We start from the raw sequence: 22,368 nt of genomic DNA, 5'->3' as shown, positions 1-22,368 counted from the left end.
ACAGAATCATTTCAAGACCTTCAGACAGCGGTGATGTATAAAAAGACATTCTGGCATAAAGACTTTGGGAAAACATGGTTTTATGACACAGTGCGACCTGTGGGGAATAAAAAGTTGGATGTTCTGTTATTTTGGTGCCCCTGCTTGTCCGCGGTGACGTTGTCGGTAGCGCAACCATTTTGGTATTTATGCTAATGAGTGAGCCGTATTGACCAATGGCAGCGCTACTCAGATAATCCTCAGCCAATAGATAGGCGACGCTGTGACTCACCAAATAAGGAGAGACAGCACCAAATAAGGAAACATTGTATCTCTTTATAAGGCGGGAAGTAGTTCCTTGGTTGTAACATTACTCCGCTGTCGCAAACGCCGCTCTGAAATTAGAGGTTTTTATACATTTTTGATCAACGAGGATACAGATATTGGGACGTTGAGTGAGTAAAAATACATATATGGATATCAGCAGCCCGAGGCCAGTGTTATTCCCGGGTCAAAATGCGGACTATGTAACATGGCGGAGCCACATCGTGGGCGCTCTTCGCGTTTTCCTTTTTGAGAAAGCGCTCAGAGTTTTGGAAATAGAGGAGGAGGGTGAACCAGCTGAGCCGGGGCTGAAGGGTTTAGGGGGCAGCATCACTTTCGAAAGTTTGTCTCGGTTATTTCCTGGAGTCTCCAAACTATCTTCTGGCCTGGTTTGTTTACATTTTGCGGCCCAGGCGCGTATGCGTTTTGTCGGTCATTTGCGACACAGCGCACTCCAGCTTTTTGGCTGGTGTTCAGAGACTCGGTCCAGTAAATAGGATGTTACCGAGCCAGGTTGGATCGGCACCATCTGGAAACGGGTCAGCTTCAGGCAGGGGTACCACAGGACACGGCTCGGGGGTTGTCGGCAGCGGGATCCGTCCCGTTTTGGTCAGAGCAGGGCAAGCTTTACCGGGGGTCAGCGAGAGCGCCGGTGCTGCCGGCAGACACGGGGAAAGAGACGCCGTCGGGATGCTGGGGGCTAATGGTCCAGGGGGTCCGAGAGGTGCGAGACCGGGGAACGGGACAGGTGTGACCCCTCTGCAGTCCGCCGTGCAGGGAAACATGGTGGGGCTGAACACGGGAGTTGTGCTGCCTCACGGAGCCCGGTTCGACCCGGACAGAGAGAGCGCCCCGCTCTGCAGCGGCTCGGATAATGACTCGGACTCCGGAGACGATGATGACCCCGTGGGTTCACTCGGGGACAGCAGGAGAGGGGTGAAGCGGGAGAGAGGGGAGATGGAAGCTGCGGTGACGGGGCAGGAGGTGGGAGTACCCCCCGGAGGGTACGGCATGGTGCCCGGAGGGGTCGCCGGGGCAAAGCCGGGAAAGAAGACACGTGGGCGCGTAAAGATAAAGATGGAATTTATTGACAACAAGTTGAGACGGTACACGACTTTCAGCAAAAGGAAGACGGGTATTATGAAAAAGGTGAGTCAGATGATTACCTTAGGATCTCATCCAACTACGTAACATTTAATTTCAGTGTCACTCAGATGTTGCTTGTCCTGCAGTTGGTTCTGCATTGGTAATAGTAATGACCACTTTGAGATGCTTTGGACAGATTTAGATACCACTGACCCGCAGGAGTTGCAATTTCAGTTTCCTTCTTAATAGAAGATAAACAATAGTGGCACAAACTGACTGGATGTGAGGAAGTCGCAGCATTTATGACAGGCCATGGGCTTTAAATAAACCTGAGCAAATGACAAATCTATTTATGACCATGCCTACCCCCAGCTATGGCACACATGGCCTGACACACACACACACACACACACACACACACACACACACACACACACACACACACACACACACACACACACACAGATTTCCAGATAAACTATCACACTCATTTATGCACACATACCCTTACACCTTGGTCCACTGACTGACAAGCCTAGAACTGTTGGAGGTGGTTTCCATCAGTGGCCATCAGTGCACAGGCTGTTCCCTCTGCCACTGTGAGGCAAGGCTTTGCTTGCAGGCAGCAGCCATGTGGTAATGAGCAGCAGAGGGCCTGTAGGTGCCAACAGCTGACCCAAATCGGAGGACAGTCAAAGAGCACTCGAACAGAAGAGAGAATCCGGGCACTGCCTGTGAGTTGCATGATGGTAGTGTACATCGTGGTACAAGGCTCACACAGTGACTTGTCTTTGTTTCAGGTTTGTCAGGTCTGGCACAGAAGCAGCTGACATTTAAAAAAAGAAAAAAGACAACTTGCTTCATGGCAGTCATACCTGCCCCATTACTGTCTACTAAGTTCAGCAGCAAACCACATTTCACTGGAAATGCACAGCTCAACCACACAATTGCTTCCATGATAAAGTATTGCTGTGTGGCATTTGCCATCGAGGAATCTAAAGTTGATTATTTGGAGACGGGGTCCGATGTTGACCAGAGACACTGCACTTGTTTTGGTGTAGACATGGCTATTTTTCATTATGACTTCAAATAAACACTTGTAAGCCATGCTTTATTGTAGTGCTGCAAGAGTTTTAATTTGTCCTCATGTTACTTTGATGCGCCCGTACTGTGTACTCTTTTTTTTTTTTTTTTTTTTTTTTTTTTGATATATCCCAGACTGTTGTCGTGGAAACTGGGGTGTCTTTATGTAGGCTCTTGGCAACATGAACACTATTTGACACACTGTGGGGATAGAGGTTTTGAAAATGTTGCCTACACTATGTCAGCCATCACACAAAAACTGACAGGTGGGTGGAGTGGGAAGATTCATAGTAGACTGGTTTCAAATTGGTTTCTCGGATGAGCCTGGTTTCATTTTGAAGGATGTGGTGAGTGAAGTCTGTGGCTCCTCTTCTCCAGTCTGTCTGAAATTACGTACATGTTAACAGTTTCACAATACAGCATTATTACTGTACCATAGGATTTCTCAATTAGTATTGGTTGTTCCTTTTTTTTTTTTTTTTTTTGGTTCCATTATTTGTCCAGATAAGGGCATGTTTCCATGTGGGTTCTCTCAGTCACTATACTCAATGAACAGTTCCTGTGGCATCTTGACGCGTCATGGCTAGAAAAGCACAAGCGGAATTAAGAAACATAAATAGTGGCTTTATTCCATTTAGGTTTTACAACAAACCATGCAAGTGAGCAAACATGCACAACATCTGGGCTCTGGAAGTGGCTTACCTAAATGGAATGTGGCCTTTACTAATGTTATTGTTTACACATTGGCTTTTCTTGCTGTGACGTGTCTAGTGCTGAAACAATTTGTCAATTAATGATTGACCAACTGTTCATCAACAAAGGTTGTTGTTAATTGATTGTTTGTCAAACATTCGGTGGCTCCAGCTCTTTAATGTGATGATTTGCCACTTTTGTTTACATCATTTTGAATGTATTATTTGAAACAGATGCTCAGAAGATACAAGCAATCAGAAGACTCTGTCTTGGACTCCAAAGGTGTGAGACCAAGTGGTCCCACTGTAATTAATGATTAATCACTAAAATTAATGTTTGAACCTTAATGAAAATCATCAGTAGTTGCAGCCCTGGACATTTTTGTTATCAAATATCAGAAAATTATATTTTTGATTGAGCAATTCATTGTTTATTCTATTAAATGTCAGGGGTAAACATTGCCCATAATAATTTCCAGGAGTCTGAGCTGACTGCTTCAAAGAGCTTGTTTGGTCCAAACCACAAATATACTGAATTTACACTGATATAAACAGAGAGGAACACCAAACCCTCACACTCGAGAGGCTGGAAACAAGCAAAGGTTTGGTATGTTTGCCTAAAGATTGATTGATAGTCAAATTGTTGTCCTAAATTTCTGTAAGTTTACTAATCAATTCCTAGACCACTTGTTTCAGCACTACGTACAAAACCACAATAACTGACTTTGCACCCTTACATTGCCCCTTTGCTTTAAGTCACTATGCTTTAGGATTTAAACTAGCGACTGTTTACACACGTGACTTTAGGGCTGATGTTCTAGCTGCAGCAGGCAAACAACAAGATGAAACCTGAGAAAAGAGGCCATGTGGATAACAAGTCTTTTTTTTTTTCTTTTTTTTTTTTAATTGCACAACTGTGAATATCCATGATGGTGTCTGCGATTGTGTCTTTTGCTCCTTCTTTATTTGATATATAGGCTAGACAGGGAATTTGTGCGTTGCAGAGGAACCAATTACAGCCCAAGCTGACCCTCCCCTCCACACACATATACACCCCTTACAGTCATGAATATTTATGAGAAAATCAGCAGAGCAGGGAAACTTATTAAAGCATTGTGTAGGTCTAGTTTGAGCTGCCACCTAGCACACTTAAATTGACAAATTAGTCCCTCTCTGTCTTGGACGCTGGCCAAACATCAGACTCAGTTGTTAGACACCCCTCTGTAGATGCTGCACAGCCAATCGAGGGACACGGTGGTCGAGGGTGACTAGAGCTGTGTAGTTCATTACCTGCGTCTGTATCAGCAGTAGGTGAGGTGAATTAAACAACCAGCCAGAGGTTCCTCCAACACTATCCTTCATTACACACGGAATAGCTCTACATCATACACGTCTGAAGTGTTCAGGTGAAACAAGCAGAATGTAGCATTGAGCTGTTGCAGCAGTAGCTGGTCATCATTGGCCTTTTTGTTCTGTCATCACACTATCACACACAAAAGGCAATTATGTGGTCAGCTTCAGCTAGCATGTTCCCATATATAGAGGACTGGACTGATAGGGCTCATAATGAACACAGTGTTAAGAAAGACAGAGCATGATGGAGTAGACTACAGTGAACGCACGGTTTTATAACGGCTCAATAAAATCCTTTAATTTGAATGTGATCCCTCTCCTCCTCCTTCTTCTGTCTGACAGAGTATTACGCTCCAGCTTACAGTTGCACATTTATCAGCTAGCTCCGGCTGCGCTATGTGCACCAAGGTGACGGTAATGGCACTGTGCCTTCACAGCACCAGAAGCATCCTCCACATAACTGATGACTCATTTAGATAAAAAGGCTTTCTCAGGAGTTCACTCTGAGTGCAGCATGGGTGTGTGTTCGGTCGTAGGTGTGTTGTGTGTGTGTGTGTGTGTGTTGTTGGATGGAGTTGAGTCTCATTGTGCTTTTCCTTCACGCAGGGGAGTTTGTCTGCGTGCTGGATAATGAATGACAAGGCAGGCAGAGTGTGATGGTGGCCTCACGTTTCACAGCCAGCCACCTCTGCGTGTTAAGAATGATTCCCCGTTTCCTCCATCAGGAGTGGGTTACTACCACCCCCCCACCCCGGCCCCCGCCTTCACAAGCCAATCCCGTGCTGCAATCAGTCTCTCAGCTATATCACACTCTCTATTCTGGGAGCCTTATCTCATGTTATTTTAGCTTCATTTGTGCTATACGTCAGAGTTCACTATGGGGCTATTTTGAAATACCTCACCCTGTTATCAAAGAACTGAGGATTATGTTAAGCAACCCAAAGTTTTTCCCAGAGGTTCATCTATTGAATCTGAATACAGTCCTCCTTCTGTGGGGATTACTTTGTGTACGGTGGTGTGAAGGTAATCCAAGCCCTGATTTGGTGAACAATACATTTATGATGTTTGATTGGACCATTCACTCTTTAAGATACTTACATTTTCTCCTTTCTCTCTCCTAGGCCTATGAACTCTCCACCCTGACGGGAACCCAGGTTCTGTTGCTTGTGGCCAGTGAAACTGGTCACGTTTACACTTTTGCCACGCGCAAACTCCAGCCAATGATCACCAGTGAAACGGGGAAAGCCCTGATCCAAACATGCCTCAACTCGCCGGACTCGCCACCGCGCTCTGACCCCTCCACAGACCAGCGCATGAGTGCCACGGGCTTCGAGGAGACGGACCTCACATACCAGGTGTCGGAGTCTGAGAGCATGGGCGACACAAAGGTGAGGATCAAGAAGTAGACAGGTCTGCGGCTGTAGACAAAATTTAAGAGTGCACGCCGTCTCCTTTTGGCAAGATCATAGTGAGGCTGCAGCAAAATTGAATGCACTCATCTCTGTACCTGTCTCAACAGCCTATTTCCATTACGTTCAGCAGCTCCAGCTATGGTGCTGGAGTTTAAGTCTTTGTGACTCAGTGACTGTCTGCTCTATAATTGCAGTGCAAATTAGAAAAAAAACAGAACTGATAAAGTACCATAGAGAGTCACCAATGGATATATTGGGAAATCTCTCCAGAAAAGGCTCGACAAGCACACGAGGAGAGCAAATAAATCAAACCCACAAGCAGCTGCAGAAAATAATCTTTGTCCTACTGTAAACAGTTTTGAACTTTCGCCTGTTATATGTGAGGCCTGTGTGTTGGGCTTTTGGTTTTGTTCTGAGCACCCAGTCAGTTTTTTAATTAAAACAAAAAAGCCTCAGTGGTCCTTCAAAGGGCTCGAGACTGAGGAAAGGTGCAGATAAGATGTGGAGTATTATTCTACTCTGCTAAAGGGAGCTGTCTACTTTTTACGTTTCTGACCTCTCATACAGGAGAGCTCGCAGCACTCCTACAGATAAATCACAGCAGGTCTGGGATGTATTAGGATGAGAAACACGCACCCTGCTATATGGAGGTGTTTATCTTTGATTTTGGGACGGTGCTGTCTTGTGTTCATGGATGAAACACTGAGCTAGTTAAACACAGATTATGTTTCTGAACATACTGAAGTATCACACACTTTGCGCAGTTTTCACTTGTTAACTTTCTAAAAATAGCCATGGACAGAACATGATATTTTCAAAAGAGGAATTTATCCATTCCTCATTGTTCTGTCCCTGTATTTCCTTCTACATTACTGTGAGTGTTCTTAAACTTTGAGGGCTAGAAGTGAAGCGATAAATTCATCAGCAGACACACTTCAGTGTCCACACCTTCGTGCAATCCTGTGTTGGAAGCTGAGATTCCCTCCATTCTTTACACGGCTTAAGTACGCCCCTTTGAAGACGGCCTCTTCCAGGCCTGTTTGCCTGCGTGCTGTTTTTACAAGGCACTAACTAACGCGTACCATACACCGTCAAGGATGGGAGATCAACCTTTGCATGTTAAGCCACTCTCATGCCCGCTCTCCTCATTGATAAAAATTAGATTCTGCCTCTGTTGCCATATATGGTATGGTTTCCCTGCCTGCTCTCTTGGCTGAGGCCCCTCACATTCCTTATAAGCTGCAGCTGTCTTTGGAGTCCTGTGATTTCTCCCCCCCCCCACCCCCTACCACTCATTTAGTGATATGGAGGGGAGGTATGGATGTAGATATGAGTGGGGGGAATGGAAACATTTGAACGATACTACATCCTGTTTCATACGACATCTGTTTAGGTGGCTGGCAGTGACACTCTGACCTCTGCCCCCGCTGCAGTTATGAGTGTGGGAGACCGACACGCGTCCCTCTGGATACTCCTCACACAAGGAACCAGCAGACATTGTCACTGTGTTGTACATGTCAGGATCAATTATGCTGTTGTGATCCGGGCACGGCAGGTGGATTCGCTTTTGCTTCGCTCTTGAGGGATCATCTCTGTGCAGTAGATATGTTGCGTGATCTCTGTGCACCGCTGCAGCATCTGGACACTATTCATCAAGTGCGTAGTATGTCATACATACAGTCCAAGCTAGTCTAAACAGTTCAGAGCTTGCGACGGCTGGTGGGGGAAGCGGAGGACATTTTGGAGAAGCAAAGGAGTGTGAAACAGACTCATAAAATCATGTGACAGGAGAAATTCTGGAGCTTAAATGTTACTTTTGCAGGATTTAAAGGAAAATTAAAGTGGAAAAATATTAAAACACCAAAACAGCTATTAGTAATGCAAGTAGACTTCCATTTCGTTGTTTAGTGGTGTGTTTTTTCTCTCAAATGAGGGGTTTGACATTTTGGGAAACAGACACATTCCCTTTCTTGCATAGATTGAGATCACTTCCTTATATGTCTGTTCAGTATCAGGCTACAACCAGCGGCCAGTTAGCTTAGCTTAGCATAAAGACTGGAAACGAAGGAAGGTGTTATATATGGGACTACTTCTCGGCTATAGGAGAAGTAACTTCCTCATGTCTCTGCCTGTTGCCTGACAACATCACGGTGTCCAGATGAGAAACACTCACATGATCACACACAAAACCACAACATGTCATTTTGGTGTGGATTACACAAACGAGACATAAGGTGTTAAAGAGGTGCTGGTAAGTGGATTTTGTTACCCATGGACAGAGCCAGTCTAGCTGTTTCCATCTGGCTCCAGTCTTTATGCTAAGCTAAGGTACCCAGCTGCAGGCTGTAGCCTGATGTGGAATCAGACATCAGACATTGCTATTGATCTTCTTCTCATTTGACTCGAGGCAAGAGAGCGAACAAGGGTATTTCCCAAAATGTGAAGCTATTCCTTTTTAATATTGTCAATAATGTTCATTTTATTTAATACTGTAAGCAATGGACCAGTTGCTGCTACAAGGTGTTTAAAATATTATTATTCAATTATTGTATTAGTTATTAAAAATCAGGTCTTAGTGTCACTCCCTCTGGATAATAGCCTGACAAAGTCATCCAGCATTGTTTAACACGCAGCGTCATGGATGAATTAGCTGTCCAGTAAATGACTGGCAGTTCCCTTCTTCCCCTCAGCATAAACTCGTCCCTGCACCTGACTGCACGAGTGCACCACCAGCCGGGCTGTTGTCCGTCTTCGTTTCTGAACCTCGATGTGGGAAAACACGGCAGCTGCTCTGGAACTGTTATCATATTTTGCTGAACTATTCACCATAATTAGTGTCTAAATAAATTTGAAGGCGAGAAATGGGCCGTGCAGTTTCAGAGTCACGCTTCGTATCGCACCACAACTTGTTTTCATAGCTGATAGCTCTGTGGAGTTTTTGTTCAAGTTTTAGACTTGGCTATGAGTCACGTTATCATCATCTAGTCATCTGCTGATTGGTCTGATGCATTGCTCCATGGGCTGAACTCATTCTTGAGTCGGTGTCAAACCTAACTCTGCTGCTGAAAACTGAACATAAAAACATCATAATGGAAAAGCATGGACTTCTTTCTAGAGATGGCATTTGGCATCTTCGTTTAGCAGTCACGCTGGGAAGGATCATTATTCCATGAGGGTGCCTTTAGCTGATCAGAGAGCAGCGTTAAGATGATACGACATTAAGTTTAGGGTGTGTGTGGCTCACTTTGTGTCTGCTAAACGGCAGCTTTTCTATTACCATCGCTCTCTCAGCTGAAGGCAACACGCTCAAGAGTTTTCTCTAAGGGCTGCTTGGAGGCATTTTGGGAAATATAATGTCAGGTGTAGAGATGAACAAGGTAGGTGGAGGGAGAAGTAGAGTGCACCAGAAATTAAAGGCCAGCACTTCTCCAACAGGGTAGATTTGTCTTTATTGTGCCTTCCCCGCACAGATCTCTGGATTGTTTACGGCTGCGTCTTAATATTAGACGAGCCCACAGTGCTGAAGTTTTTATGAGTTTTGGGATTATTTTTGGAAGGGGGTGGCAAATCCCACAGCTCCTGTTTTCACTCCGAGCATCCATGTTAGTACTAAAATCTCTGTATTATGGGATCCTCTGCCCCCCCCCTCCTCCATCTTCTCATTTTCTTTCTCCTTTCCTCCCTTTGCTCCATCTCTCTCTCTCCCATCCTCTCTCTCTCTCTCTCTCTCTCTCTCTCTCTCTCTCTCTCTCTCTCTCTCTCTCTCTCTCTCTCTCTCTCTCTCTCTCTCTCTCTGTCTTCCCTGCTGCTTTTGCTGTCAGTGCTGTTGCTTTAATCCTGTTGAAGTTTATTTGTTGCTCCACTCATTATCACACAAGACATTTCCAGTCCCACTGTAATTTGACAAGAAACACTGACCTGAAAAGCTCCAGACTGAGGCCACTGTCCTGACCACCAGCTGACATGTTTGTTTTCCCTGCATCGTGGCTCCTCAGACACTGCGGCAGATTTGACAGCCTCATTATTCAACATATTGCAAAAACATGAATGTGTATGAATTTGATTTGGTCTCCCAACAGAAATAACAGCGATTTGATAATTAATTCAGTCTTAACTGGGGGACTGTACTTAAATAGATAAAGTATTTATCTTTTTACAACTGTCTGCTGTTGTCCTGTCTAGCTGCTGTTGTAAGGGCGGAGAGGTGGCTCAAAGTAGGTGAGAAGAGAGAATCACTGAGATAATGGAAAGTTAATTTACTCAGATATGCGCTCTTATCACAAGGCTGCCGCTCAGCAGCGAGGTGGTGGTGGTGGAGGGATTCTAACAGTGTCGGCAGGGAGAGCAGCATGTTGGCTGTGTTAGAGGGGGAGGAAAGCAACGTTATGTCACCCTCCACCCCAACCCCCCCACCCCTTCTTCCACCCCCTTATTTTACAGCAAGCAACTGGACAGGTCAGCAGCCATTGGCTGCACCTCCTCCACTTGGGCTGCCTTGCCTTTTTTAGCAGTCCCAAATGGAGCTGCAAATTCCATGTTGCTGGCAGGGTGACAGACTGGGAGATGGGAGCCAGCAAATGGGAGATTAGACGAGGGCCAGCCACCAGTAAACTGCACAATGGGCTCTCCAACCAACACTGGACTAGCCTGCCAGTTGTCACCTTCAATTTGGAATGATTAATCCCCCCATGAATAGGGAATCATTTGTGTCCTTCTCTTTTTAATTACTCTCTCATTTCCTCTTCCTTTAAAAACGAGGTCCTTCGTATGATCTCTGTGAATATAAGGAGGGCAAATGAGGCGTTTATTCTTTTACCATATATAGAGCTCCTAAGAAGGCACAAAACTTTGGAAACCAGCATATTGAAAGAACTCTTGCAGAGCTACATGAAAATGTTTCCTCACCTTTGCGTTTTTGTGGCATCACTACCTAAACAAAGAGCCCTGCACAGTGTGTAAATAACATTTGCTGGTGTCTCTCATGGTTGCGTGTGTTGAATTCTGCCTCCTGGTCCTTTTGTTATAAGGATCTCTCATATGTTCACAGGGCAGTGTGTATCACACTGGAGATCTCTGTCTGTTGCTGGAGTAAAATAATGTCCCTCTCGTCTAAAATGAATTACATAGCATGTTATAGAAGGTGCTCTCAGAGGCTGTGTAGTTTAGTCTGGAGGATTCATGGCTTATTCCAGACGTCTCAGCCCTCCATTCGCACAACTATAAATTGTGACTTCATTTTTTATGTTCTGGTATCTCATTATACCAAGTGGAGTATTTCCCCAGGTCATGCTGGTTTTTTTTTTTTTCTTATTTTATTTTTTACGGAACAAGAGTGAGATTGATTTGAAAACATGTGGTTAAAAAGAGGATCTGGGATAAAACTGTAAGATATTCAAACCAACTTTTGTATTTGTGTAGATCTCTTCACTATTTCCTCGCAGGCTGATTTCTGATCATAATTTAGAGTCAACAATGCAACTTAACTATTATCCAACAAATAGTAATATATAATAATATATACTGTAGGGCTGCAACGTACTAAGTAAAAGATTATTACTTTTAAAATGCCAGAAAAAAATGCTTGTAACAATTTCCTGAAACTTGAGGTGGCATCTCATAAGAGAAAAAAACTCTGCAGATCAATAAATAATTGATTAATCAACGATTTGTTTCAGGTTTCATACAGTATATTGTGTTATGTGGTATTCAGACTTCCAGTACGTTCCACAGTGACTGGAGCTGGTTTCCATTTTCACTCATGGAGACAGTCAGATGTATTGGTGTGTACGAGCGTATCAGGAGGAGCAGGAGATGGACGGGACTTAGAGAGGAAGTGACAGCACTGAGGCTTTGGCTACATCACAAAGATGAATCTCTGCTTCTGGTCTGAAGGAATGCATTACACCACTGTGGCCTATGTTTACTATGCACTGCCTTGACTCTTTGCTAAAAGCCAGCGCTGTTTATAGACTGGCCAGTTGAACAGGAGACACATGGAGATGGTCAAACAAAGCAGTAGGTCAGTGGAAGCTGGCTATGTAGGTCACAGAGCAGTTTGCCTTAGGTTGCCACATAGGTTAAAACCTGGAAGCTCCAACAGTTAAACTCTGTCCTCTGAGTACAAATGTATACGTCTCTCCGCTGTGAGCGGTGTGACAAGGAGAAGCAGGAACACAGTGACCATGTCTCTGTAGCGAGCCATGTTGGCTTTTTCACAACAGAACAAGATGAAGCACCCCGGCACGTTTCCGGCGCTCAGTGGTTCAGTGGTGAGAACTGCTCAGCATCAGATGGCGGCTGTCTTCACGCGTGGCCTCCTGCTGCCTCAGCTGGCCTGGAAAGGGTTAATTCCCCCTCAGAGGTGCTCAGGTTTCCCGCCAGCTGTCTGTACTCTCAGCTGTCTGTACTCTCACCCCCATCCTGTCCCCTGTCCCGTACCTCACACAGGTCCGACTATGCTCAGCCTGCCACACACAGACACACACTGTCTGCTACTACTGTGGCCACAAAGTGCTACTTGCTGTTAGCTTCCTTCTCGTACTTTATCTAACTGGCTTGACTTCTGATACATCTTAAAGTTGTTTTTTTTTACCTGTTGTCATGACATACAGTAATATCTGTAACGCCTCCGCCAGTGTAGAGTGGAGTAGTTTCCTTTTGTCTTGTGAACTTATATCATTTAAACTGAAAACTGGAAAGTCTCCTGGGAGAATGAAGACGCAGTGACAGCTGTGTCACTCTGTGATGAAAAGCAGGGCTGACAGTTGTATAGTAAATGGATTGTAGGTGGTTGTTGTGTGAATTTATTTAGTTTACCTTCTTGGTCGAAAGGGCAGAACAACTGAGAGTCCTCTGTGTAGCGCACCCCCCCCCCCCCCCCCCAGCTTTCCAGCTGCTGTTTAACTAAAGAGGTAAAGGACCTTGGACTGTCAGAACCCCTCAGCACAGCCTGGATCTGAGCGGCAGACGAGCTAACTAACTGCTCGGCTCTCTGCTGCTGGGTATTCCTGTTGATTCAGAGCAGCTTTTATAAGACAACACCTGCTTAGCCATCTGTACGCCGTGAAGTCCAGAAGACTCTGAGTTAGCTGCAACAACCTTGATTTTTTTTTATGAAGGAAAAAAGCCAAACTTTACATAGTTCTAACTCCTTAATTATGAGGATTTAAAAAAAAAAAAAAGTGATTTATGGTTTTTCACTGTTGTGGAACAAAGAAGTCATCGAACTAAACTCACACTAAATGACTATTAAATACAAAGTTGTGAACTCGTCTTTACAGTAGCTCCACCTTCATGTTTGCATGATAGTGTGTGGTTGGACGGCCTTATCAGTTGAGTCCATGCTGGATCCTCCAACTCTCACCCATGTAATCAGTCACATATAAAAACCAATAGTGCTTTGCTAAGAGAGGTTAGCCTTGCCTGCTCACACACTACCTTTCTGCTGTAGAAGTGACCTCTTCAGAATGTCAGAGTCAGAAATGAATGGTTTTCAACAAATATCAAATACAGTTTATTCCCAAGAGGTTGCACTCAAACAAAGTGTACCTGGGCTGTGAGTTGAGAATACATGATATTCAACTAACACATAGTGTATCAGGTTAATGGTAAACGCAGTGTAACTTATTCCTCTGTATTGGCCAGTGATTAAAGGGGTACTCTAGTGATTAAGAACTGCACTTATATGAAGCTGGAATGACTCAGAGGGGACAGACAAAAACCAGGAGTTGGGATGGCAAAGATATCCTGACTTATAGTTTGTAGTATGAGTCAAGCCCCAGTAATACTGGATCCTACATTTTCCACAAAATATTATTTTCTCAGATGATGTTATAGAATAGTTTTCACAGACTGAGTTGTACTGTCTGTGACTATTGAACTATAAAACAGTGGAGTTTATTATTTACCACATGCAGTGTTTTTTTTATTTATTCAGTTCAAGTGATTGCCAGTGATCAGTGAACATCTGGTATGTTTTTGATATATTTTTGGGCTTTATTATTGCTTTTTTATTGTGGTATAGAGCAAACGGGATAGGAGAGAGGAGGGGATGACATACAGCAAATCTCCCGAGCTCGAGTGGGGGATTGAAGGGGTACTGAGGACTGAAAAGGACACATGGGTTGTTTCCTCTAAATTCAGGTAAAAGGCGGCTGTATCTGGTGGAGCCTTTGAAATGGGAAGGATTCCTGTGATTTCCTGTGTACAAATGTGGAGGAGGATCCAGCCACTAAAATGGGAGTCAGCATATGTATCCTGTATCCTTGGTGGACTTACATGCAGCTACTTTCTATGCTTAAAAGGCTCCTCTACTTAGCTTCATTTCATACTGGTAAAACACATGCCCCTGATTGATATAAGCTATAACTGGGAATATTCTGCCTCCATTGATTTGTCTACAGTATATTTAAATTCATCTGGAATCAAACCCTCAAAGAATATTGAACCCAGAAACGCAAACTCTTTCATGCCCTCTACTGTGCCGGCCTGTTCCCGTTCTGATATTACAGATCATTAGTATCATGTGATAAGTGTTTTCATAAGTGCATAGAAACAGGCATGGTGGGTTTAGATGTGCTTTATAGTCCCGGCCTAACGCCTACCCTGCTCTTATCATGCAGCCCACTCAACAACACATCCTGCTCTGCTGTTCAATGGACGTTCACATTAGTGTCTGTTTTGATGCTACGTCTCAACTCCTTTGATCTTAAGTTAATGTGAGCATCTCATTTGTCTGATTTCTGCACCTTTTTACAGATTAAGTAACGTGTTTCGTGGTCAGTTAGTTGTTATAGTAACTCGACACAATACAACGGCAGAAATGCTGATTTCTGTTCCTCCTCAGTAGAGATGGATTGAGCAGTGGCTGGATTTTAAATGCAGGATAAGCAGCTAGCGATGATGAATGGATGATGAGTATTCAGGTGTTGCAGTATTCAAAGGTTGCACAGCCATCTTACTGCAGCTGGCATGATTTATAGATCTTTCTTCCTGTTGTGGCTCCATCTTAGATTGAGATTCCTACATCGTTCCAATCTGTTTAAAACAGATTTTCTTCTCTCCAACTTAAATGCAACTTATTTTTCTTTTTAGACACAAGAATGGAAATGCTCAGAGAATGGCTCTCTGCAGCGCTCAGTACTTTACATATGGATGTTATTAGAGGGTCCCGGCCTGTTTCTCTACCCAGTTCATGTCATTTGCCCTGAGTCTATTAAAACCCACTCTGGTTTCTGTCAGCCGTCCATTGATCCCTGAACATACTGCGAGTATTAAAGTCTTCTCCCCCTTCCTACCCTGCTTTCAGCTGCTCAAAGAGGAAAAGCCCCATTAATGGTGTTGTTTTAGGTGTCCTCATGTGAAACTCTCCGTCTGATGTAGCTTTTCTGGATTCAGTTTTTTTCTTGTTAGTAGAATGGAGCAAGTGCTAATGCATCATTTGGAAACACTAGTAGTCAAAATGAAGAGGTACCCTTCCTTTTAAGGCACTCCACTGATTTCACACATCAAGTCCAGTTGACTCACCAAAGTAACCCCGATGATGTCATCAGGGTTACCTTGAGGCTTCATGATCTTTAACAGAGAGCCTGTGTTCTTCTCCCTTGACAGAATCCAGCGCCTCTGTCTTCCTACTCACACTGTTTGCCTCCTCCCCACAGGACACCCTGAAGCCGACGTTCACGGTAGCCAGCCTACCAGGCACTACCAGCAGCTCCCAGTCCACAGTACCCACCACCTCCACCACCATGCAGGTGAGCAGTGGACCTTCTTTTCCCATCACCAACTACCTGGCGCCCGTCTCAGCCAGCAGCAACGTCAGCGCCAACGGCACCGTCCTCAAGACCGCCGGTGCCTCCACAGGGGTCATGCAGCTGCCCGGTGGCTTCACTTTCATGCCCGGTATGTAGGAGAGGAAACCATGGTGTCTTGTCCTCAACATCCAGAACTCTATTACTATTCTTAATTTTTTCTTTTCTTCTGTTCTTCTGTTTACCTAAACCTCATCCTTTAGAATCGAAATGAGACGCCTGCAGACCTTTGTGTTTTGTTAATGTCACCGTGTTGTATAGTTTATTAGCTGATTAGAATTTGAATGCCATCCCCCCGTGACCTCGGCCGTCATCGCCTGGGTTGGGGGGTGGGGGGTGGTGTTGTGTCTCTCTGTCCAAGCTGTTCATGTCACACAACAGCTCTTCATAGCCCGTCACTAACACTCAGCACCCTCGGTTTTTACAAAGCCCCCTGTATCCAGGAAAGCCATGTCTATTGGCGACTGGCCCTGCCTTTGATTATCACTTGGGGACAGGAATAATTAGATGAGAGGGACACAATAGACCTGGCAATGAGTGCTGACGAACATGGCCCCTAATTAGTCATGAATATTCAATAAAGGATCAGTGGCTTGTGCTGAAATTATAATTGAGGTGTACTTTGTGGAGCTGGAGCTTTGTGACAGAGTGGTCCTGAACTAGACATGACCCTTCATTAAGGGGGACCTCACAGACACACTCAGTGAAACACAAGGGATCAGTGCATCAACTCAATGAGAACTTTGGGGCAGCAGCCTCTGATGTGGGGATCCCTGAAGTGTTTCTAAATTGGCTTTACCCAGTAATTATTCATTACACTCCCTTTTCGTGGTGGATGTGCTGGGAAATATTGGATCCACATTTGGGGGCCTCCAAGAGCGACCTGTGGATGCCAAGAGGTCACGATTCCACCCGAAGGCATGAGGAATATTTGAATTTCACGATAATTTAATTTGATATTATCCCATCTGTAAAAGAAGCACAGAGAGCCGGAGCATTTATTTGGACCGTCCATGACATGAGCCATTTGAAAAGGCTGGCTGACACTGAGACTCTGACCGGTGCAATCTTCTCTATTGTGTATGTTGTTGTAACCATGTAGTCAAGAGTCTGTGTTGCAGCTGTGAAGCTGAACAGGCCCAGTGCTCGTCAGTCTTTGCTCAGTCACTAGCGAGTTGTTGCAGTGTGTCGGTTGTCAGCGCTCCGCCACATCTGAGCGGACTGACACATGATGTCCACTAATGGGTCCTCTCGTCATGTTGACTGACAGCTGACGGACAGCCAGGCCTCTGTGTCTCTGCTCTTTTTCCTCCCTTTATTTCCTCCACCATTTTTCTCTCCCTTTTACAAGCTTCTCTCCCTCACCCACCCTCCCCCTCCCTCTGCCGCTCTCTCTCTCATGCTCACTTGCTCGCTCCCTCTCTCCTCTTCACCACCTGTCTGGCACATAGCAGCAGTGCCAGGTGGAACAACACGCCCTCCCACACTCCAGCCTCCTCAGCTGGCAGCTTGAGCGGGCCTGCCCACCCGACTGCAGCAACTGTCTATAATGGAGCATATGACGACATGTGAGGGTGTAACTCCAGAGTCATGTGCTGAAATGAAATATCTGCCATTTGATGAGGAAAAAGTAAACAGAAAATCGAGACATAATGCAACATTTGGAGAGGATTTTGGGTTCACAAAATGATGCTCATCATTACACTTAGAATATTAAATGTCAAGTGACAGATTTTTCTGATTCATTTTTACATCCTTGAAAAAATAACTGGAGCACACACATTTGAGTGCTTTAAAGAAAACCCAAATGTCACTGTGCTGGCAGACAGTGTGTGTCACCTGACTTAGACTTTAACTTACAATATAACACCACTTTAAATTAGGACGCAACACCAACTTAACGGCCTCCTGTGGAGCTTTTGACCACTAGTGGTGCTAGTGGTGTTTTCATTGTATCGTGCACATGCACAAGGATGCAAAACCATTTGCACGTGCACACAGGCGGTGCAGCTCACATCCTGCCCTAGGGTTCAGCCTAGACAGTTGGTATCGGTAATGTGCCAGCTAACGTAGCAATGCGCCAACAAAGACAACAAGGAACACATAGAAATAAACGATGCACAATTTGAAATATTTTAAAGATTGGCTTTGCAAAAGAAAATGTTCTCAACATGAAACATTATTGTTACACACACACACACACACTCACACACACACACACACACGCACACACGTGTTTTGTTGAGAAACACTGAGAGTAAACAACTTGTGTTTACTCCACAGGTCCCCTTTAAAGATCTATTACATGAAAATGAAAATCACTCACCTTGCTGCTCGTTTTGTTCGCTGCAGTTATGTTATCCAGCTAATCATATGCACTAATAGATAAATAATTTTCCCTTTTTTTTTTTTTTTAAATGTAAAAAAATATTTTTGTGAACCTTGCATCCCTCACTAAACACGGTACATCTGCTGCCACTCGGTTTCCGTCTTGGGCAACTAAAGATTGCAGAAATTAGCTCAAGTTATTAGCACTTTTTCAAACTGTACTATCCTTTCGCATTTAGTCTTATCCTCCCCCTGTGCGGGTGTGTGTGCGTGTGTGCGCCTGCGTGTGTGCGTGTGTGTGCCTCTTCAGCAGGCACTCCTCTCCCCCCTGGCACCCCCACCATTCCTCTGAGCCAGCTGCAGCAGCACTCCCTGGCCCTCCAGGGGCAGCATGGTCAGGCCCTGGCCACCGCCCAGCAGCCACAGCAGGGACAGCAGGCTGTCTTCCGCTTCCCTGCTGCTGTCTCCCTCACAGGTGACCTGCTCTGCATACTGCCACCACTCCGACCGCTTTTACTAATCAGAATCATTATCTGCATCTGAAACGGCTGCTGCTAATGCTACCTCTTCTGCTATGAACAATAATCATGCATCTTTTTGCTAGTATTGCTGATGCTACTTGTGTGACGACTTCTTCCTCCTTAACTAATAGTCCTGCCGATGCTTTTACTGCAAGTGCTCCTGTATGCCAACCCCACTGCTGCACTCCACAAACCCCCACTGCAGCTCCTGCTCCTCCCTGTGTGGGGTGTTTGATGACTTACTGTAGCTGCTGTGCGCCCTCTGTGTGTCTCCAGGAGCGGGGGTTCCCCAGCAGCTTCAGGCTATCCAGGTCCACCCCAACACCCAGTCCACCTCCAACAACGACAGCAGCCCTGAGATCTCCCACACCTCCACAAACTCCACCGGTAGGTCGGATCCCCTCTGCGCTGCTCTGTCTCCTTCTGGTTTGATTAAAGTTTCTTAAACCCCTCTCTGGATGAGAATTTGTAGGTTTTCTCAGAGAATGGTCTCCATTTAAAAACTATGTGCATGGTTGCTCCACATGGTGGAGAGGTCACCAGAAAATTCCAGTATCCAAAATGTATGTAATCTAATGACGACATCTGAATTTGAGTTTGGCCTAGAATTTTTTTCAGTTTTTTTTTTTTTTTTTTTTTTCAGTTCGCACTATTTTGTTTTTCATTCTGTTCTTGTTTGGGATGAGTTGACTCCTGAAGCTAAATGTTGAGGGGCTGCTTCACACTGCATAAGTAGGAGTTAGTCATTGAATTTAGATATGAAGCGCCATCTGCTGGCCCACACAGCCCTCGCCCCGAGTGTGACGAGCTCTCTCTCCCTCCTCCTCCCTCCCACTGCTTGCCTTTCAGCAACAGTGAGTCTCCCGGCAACCATTGTCACCTCGTCGGTGCCAACGTCTGTGGCGGGTCACATGATGTACCCCAGCCCCCACACAGTAATGTACGCCTCCACGCCGGCACTGGCCGACGGGGGGCTGGCTGTGCTCAACGCCTTCTCCCAGGGCACCTCGGCCATGCAGGTGTCCCACGCACAGGCCCAAGACGCAGGTGAGACACCAATCGACTCTCTTTGACCACACGCTCTTTCCTGGGTGACAGGTGTGGGTTATTGTGTAATTTGTAAATCAGTTCAAATGAAGATAAATACGCAGGTAATTCTAGAGAGTTTGCTGATGGAAAACCATGTTTTCCTTCCCCCAGGTGCTGTCCCTCAGGTGTTCCTCACAGCACCTCCAGGCACGGTGCAGATCCCTGTCTCAGCGGTGCAGCTACACCCAGTACGGCAAGATCTGCATTTCACAAGTGAAACTCTCATATTCCCTATGCAACCAGCATGCCACGTGACCGCACTTATGCATCCTAACAGAGCACTGTCGCACAGAGGACGCAGGAGTTGTCGCCTGCTGCCTCTTTGTTTGAATGTGGATGATCAGCCGGCATCTTGTTTTACCTGTGATTTGCAGCAGAATACACCTGCAGTAAACTAAACAAAACACCACTGTTACAGTGCATGGGAATCAAAAGTTTGATGTTTTTATTTAATTTATAAAATCCAGTCTAATGAAGGGAATCATGGGGAAGTTTAAAATATGTTGGTATTTGATTATATACAGCTGGAAAAATCCCATAGAACTATAGGTTCTGAAAACACACTCGTCCTGTTAATGTGAATTTCGCAATAACAGAAAATGATTTCTTAGAGTGAGCATCTTAATCGTTACAGAAAACACCAGCATCTATTACAGCGTCACATCGCTCATTGAAGAACAGCATGCAGTTGAGCAGGATCTCTATCCGTGCAGGGTGCTGTGTGATGTGATGACTTGTGATTGGCTCTCTGATGGGCCCTGTACTCTCTGCTGATGTAGCTGCTTTGTGTTCCAGATGGTGATTGGCCAGCAGTCGAGCGGCAGCAGCAGTAACCTGACGGAGCTCCAGGTGGTCAACCTGGACGCAGCACAGAACTCAAAGAGCGACTGACAGACGGCTGGAGCTGTTTAACGCAGCAGACCCAGAGACACAGACAAACAGACAGACTGACTGACATCTCTATTTATTGATGCCTTCCGACAGAGTTTCACATCACACTTCTGAATGTGACTTTAAAGAATATATATATATATATATATATATATATATATATATATATATATATATATATATATATATATATATATATATATATATATATATATATATAATGCATAGGAAATATATCACTACATCCATCATCGGAACCTATTTTCTATGCCGTTAGATGGTGTCATGTTTTTTTGTGTGTGAGTGTGTTTTTTGAAAATGTGTAATTACATGTACACACACTGCAAAGGTGCCACAGCTTCACACCAGCCAAAGAGACATTTGTTTGTCTGAATGTTCCAGTGTGAGCAATTTGTGCACAAGCGTGTGTGTCTGTGTGCGCGTGCATATCTGGGGTTTGTAAATGGGTGGGGAAGACGCTTATAGACTTAAAAAAAAAAAACGAATTTGGAAATGTACATAATTTTTTTTTTTTTTTTTTTTTAAATTGATAACTTGTATTTTTAGCCTGGTTTAGTTTGTGAAATGGCATGTAGTTGTTTTTTACGTAGTGGTTTTGTATGTACATGAAAATGATTTGCATAAAACAAAATGAATTATTTACATGTATATGTAAATTAATTTAATATACCATCATATATGTTGAGATACTGTCATGCTGTTGGGAGCTTTCACTACAAGATGGAGAAAGAACGCTGGATGTTTTTCTACATTTTTTTTTGATCATGATATTTGTAGGACGGTCCCTCAAGCAGTATCAAGTACCTGGTCACAAAATGTCAAGCATAAGATATTTATGATTTACTGTAAACATATTCTTCGCTTTAGCTGGAAAGATCTCGGTGCAAGCTCTGATGCCGTGATCATTCAGCATGACATCAGTTATGCATGAGATGTTTCCTAATGAAGCCCTGATCGGCACTTTGAGTGTGGAAATTGTTCAAACTATGACAATCTGATGGAAATCATTTTCATTTATCTCAACTTTTAGTAAAATGCTTATCTATATGTTCACCAGTGTTCACACAAATGTGAACACAATTCTGGCATTTTAAAAACTTGACTGTCACACACAGTTGATATCCTTAAGTGACATTAGCCTGAATTTGTTCACTTATTTTGAAGTGTGTGTGACTTATTTCTCTGGGTAAAAACTGAGCATGCCAAACAGGTTTTAATGACGTCAGACAAATAAATGAACTTTATGTTGTCTAAAGTGATCCATTGTAAACCTGTTGCTCTGATTTGCCCCCAATAGACTGCAGAATTTTAATTATGTGATGCTACTACTGACTTGAGTCAGGGCATTGAACACAAATCTCGTTTATCAAGACAGTGCATTAAACCTGGTAAGTCCAGTTAACACTGCAATCAAAGCATTAGTGTTTCTTCATGGAAGCACAGTGTTATCCACTGTGGTCTCAATGCTGTAATATTATGACAGTAACGACTATGAAGAGTTTTATAAGAACAAGGATCTCTGAATTTGGAAAAGTGACTTCAGGTGACTTAAGATATTATACTCCTTTAACTAGAACTGTAAGACCTTAGCTGACTGCAATCTCAGTATGTACCTCAGCAATCATTAAAATGAACAAGAGTTATTAGACTGAGAGCCTTCTTTCTGCACCATAGTGCCTCTTTTTCGTGGCTGATTCCTAAATCACTGCAAGGCAAGGGAAGTGTAGGATCTACTTATTTCTAGACCACCTCACATGACTTTGGACCTGTCATACAATCC

The 22,368-nt window shown here is 44.3% G+C and overlaps 2 protein-coding genes across 5 annotated transcripts in view; both read left to right on the top strand.

Annotated features, from left to right (window-relative positions):
* The first annotated feature begins 363 nt into the window (after nt 1–363).
* srfb (serum response factor b) lies at nt 364–20,743 on the top strand. 4 transcript variants are annotated; one of them, XM_071481057.1, is made up of 8 exons: nt 364–1,452; nt 5,639–5,905; nt 15,589–15,829; nt 18,380–18,541; nt 18,864–18,974; nt 19,437–19,634; nt 19,788–19,864; nt 20,472–20,743. In XM_071481057.1, the coding sequence occupies exons 1-8, from the start codon at nt 802–804 to the stop codon at nt 20,565–20,567; spliced, it is 1,803 nt and encodes a 600-aa protein (XP_071337158.1). In that variant the 5' UTR covers nt 364–801; the 3' UTR covers nt 20,568–20,743. The 4 variants fall into 4 exon arrangements, with proteins under 4 accessions (XP_071337158.1, XP_071337159.1, XP_071337157.1 ...); XM_071481058.1 differs by having other exon boundaries at nt 18,377–18,541; nt 19,788–19,889; XM_071481056.1 differs by having other exon boundaries at nt 365–1,452; nt 18,377–18,541; nt 20,472–20,742.
* Nucleotides 14,404–22,368, top strand: part of LOC139623117 (hyaluronan-binding protein 2-like) — a 69,630-nt gene continuing 61,665 nt past the window's right edge. Inside the window, exon 1 of the mRNA XM_071481053.1 lies at nt 14,404–14,413. The gene's annotated coding sequence lies outside the window, so the exon portion shown is untranslated. The remainder of the gene's footprint in view (nt 14,414–22,368) is intronic.

Source organism: Trachinotus anak, unplaced genomic scaffold, assembly GCF_046630095.1.
Source record: "Trachinotus anak isolate AG129_WGS33_773 ecotype Australia unplaced genomic scaffold, CSIRO_AGI_Tana_v1 ptg000007l, whole genome shotgun sequence".
Classification (NCBI taxonomy): domain Eukaryota; kingdom Metazoa; phylum Chordata; class Actinopteri; order Carangiformes; family Carangidae; genus Trachinotus; species Trachinotus anak.
The sequence above is the reverse complement of the archived record's forward strand: the minus strand, read 5'-3'. Positions and strand labels throughout refer to the sequence as shown.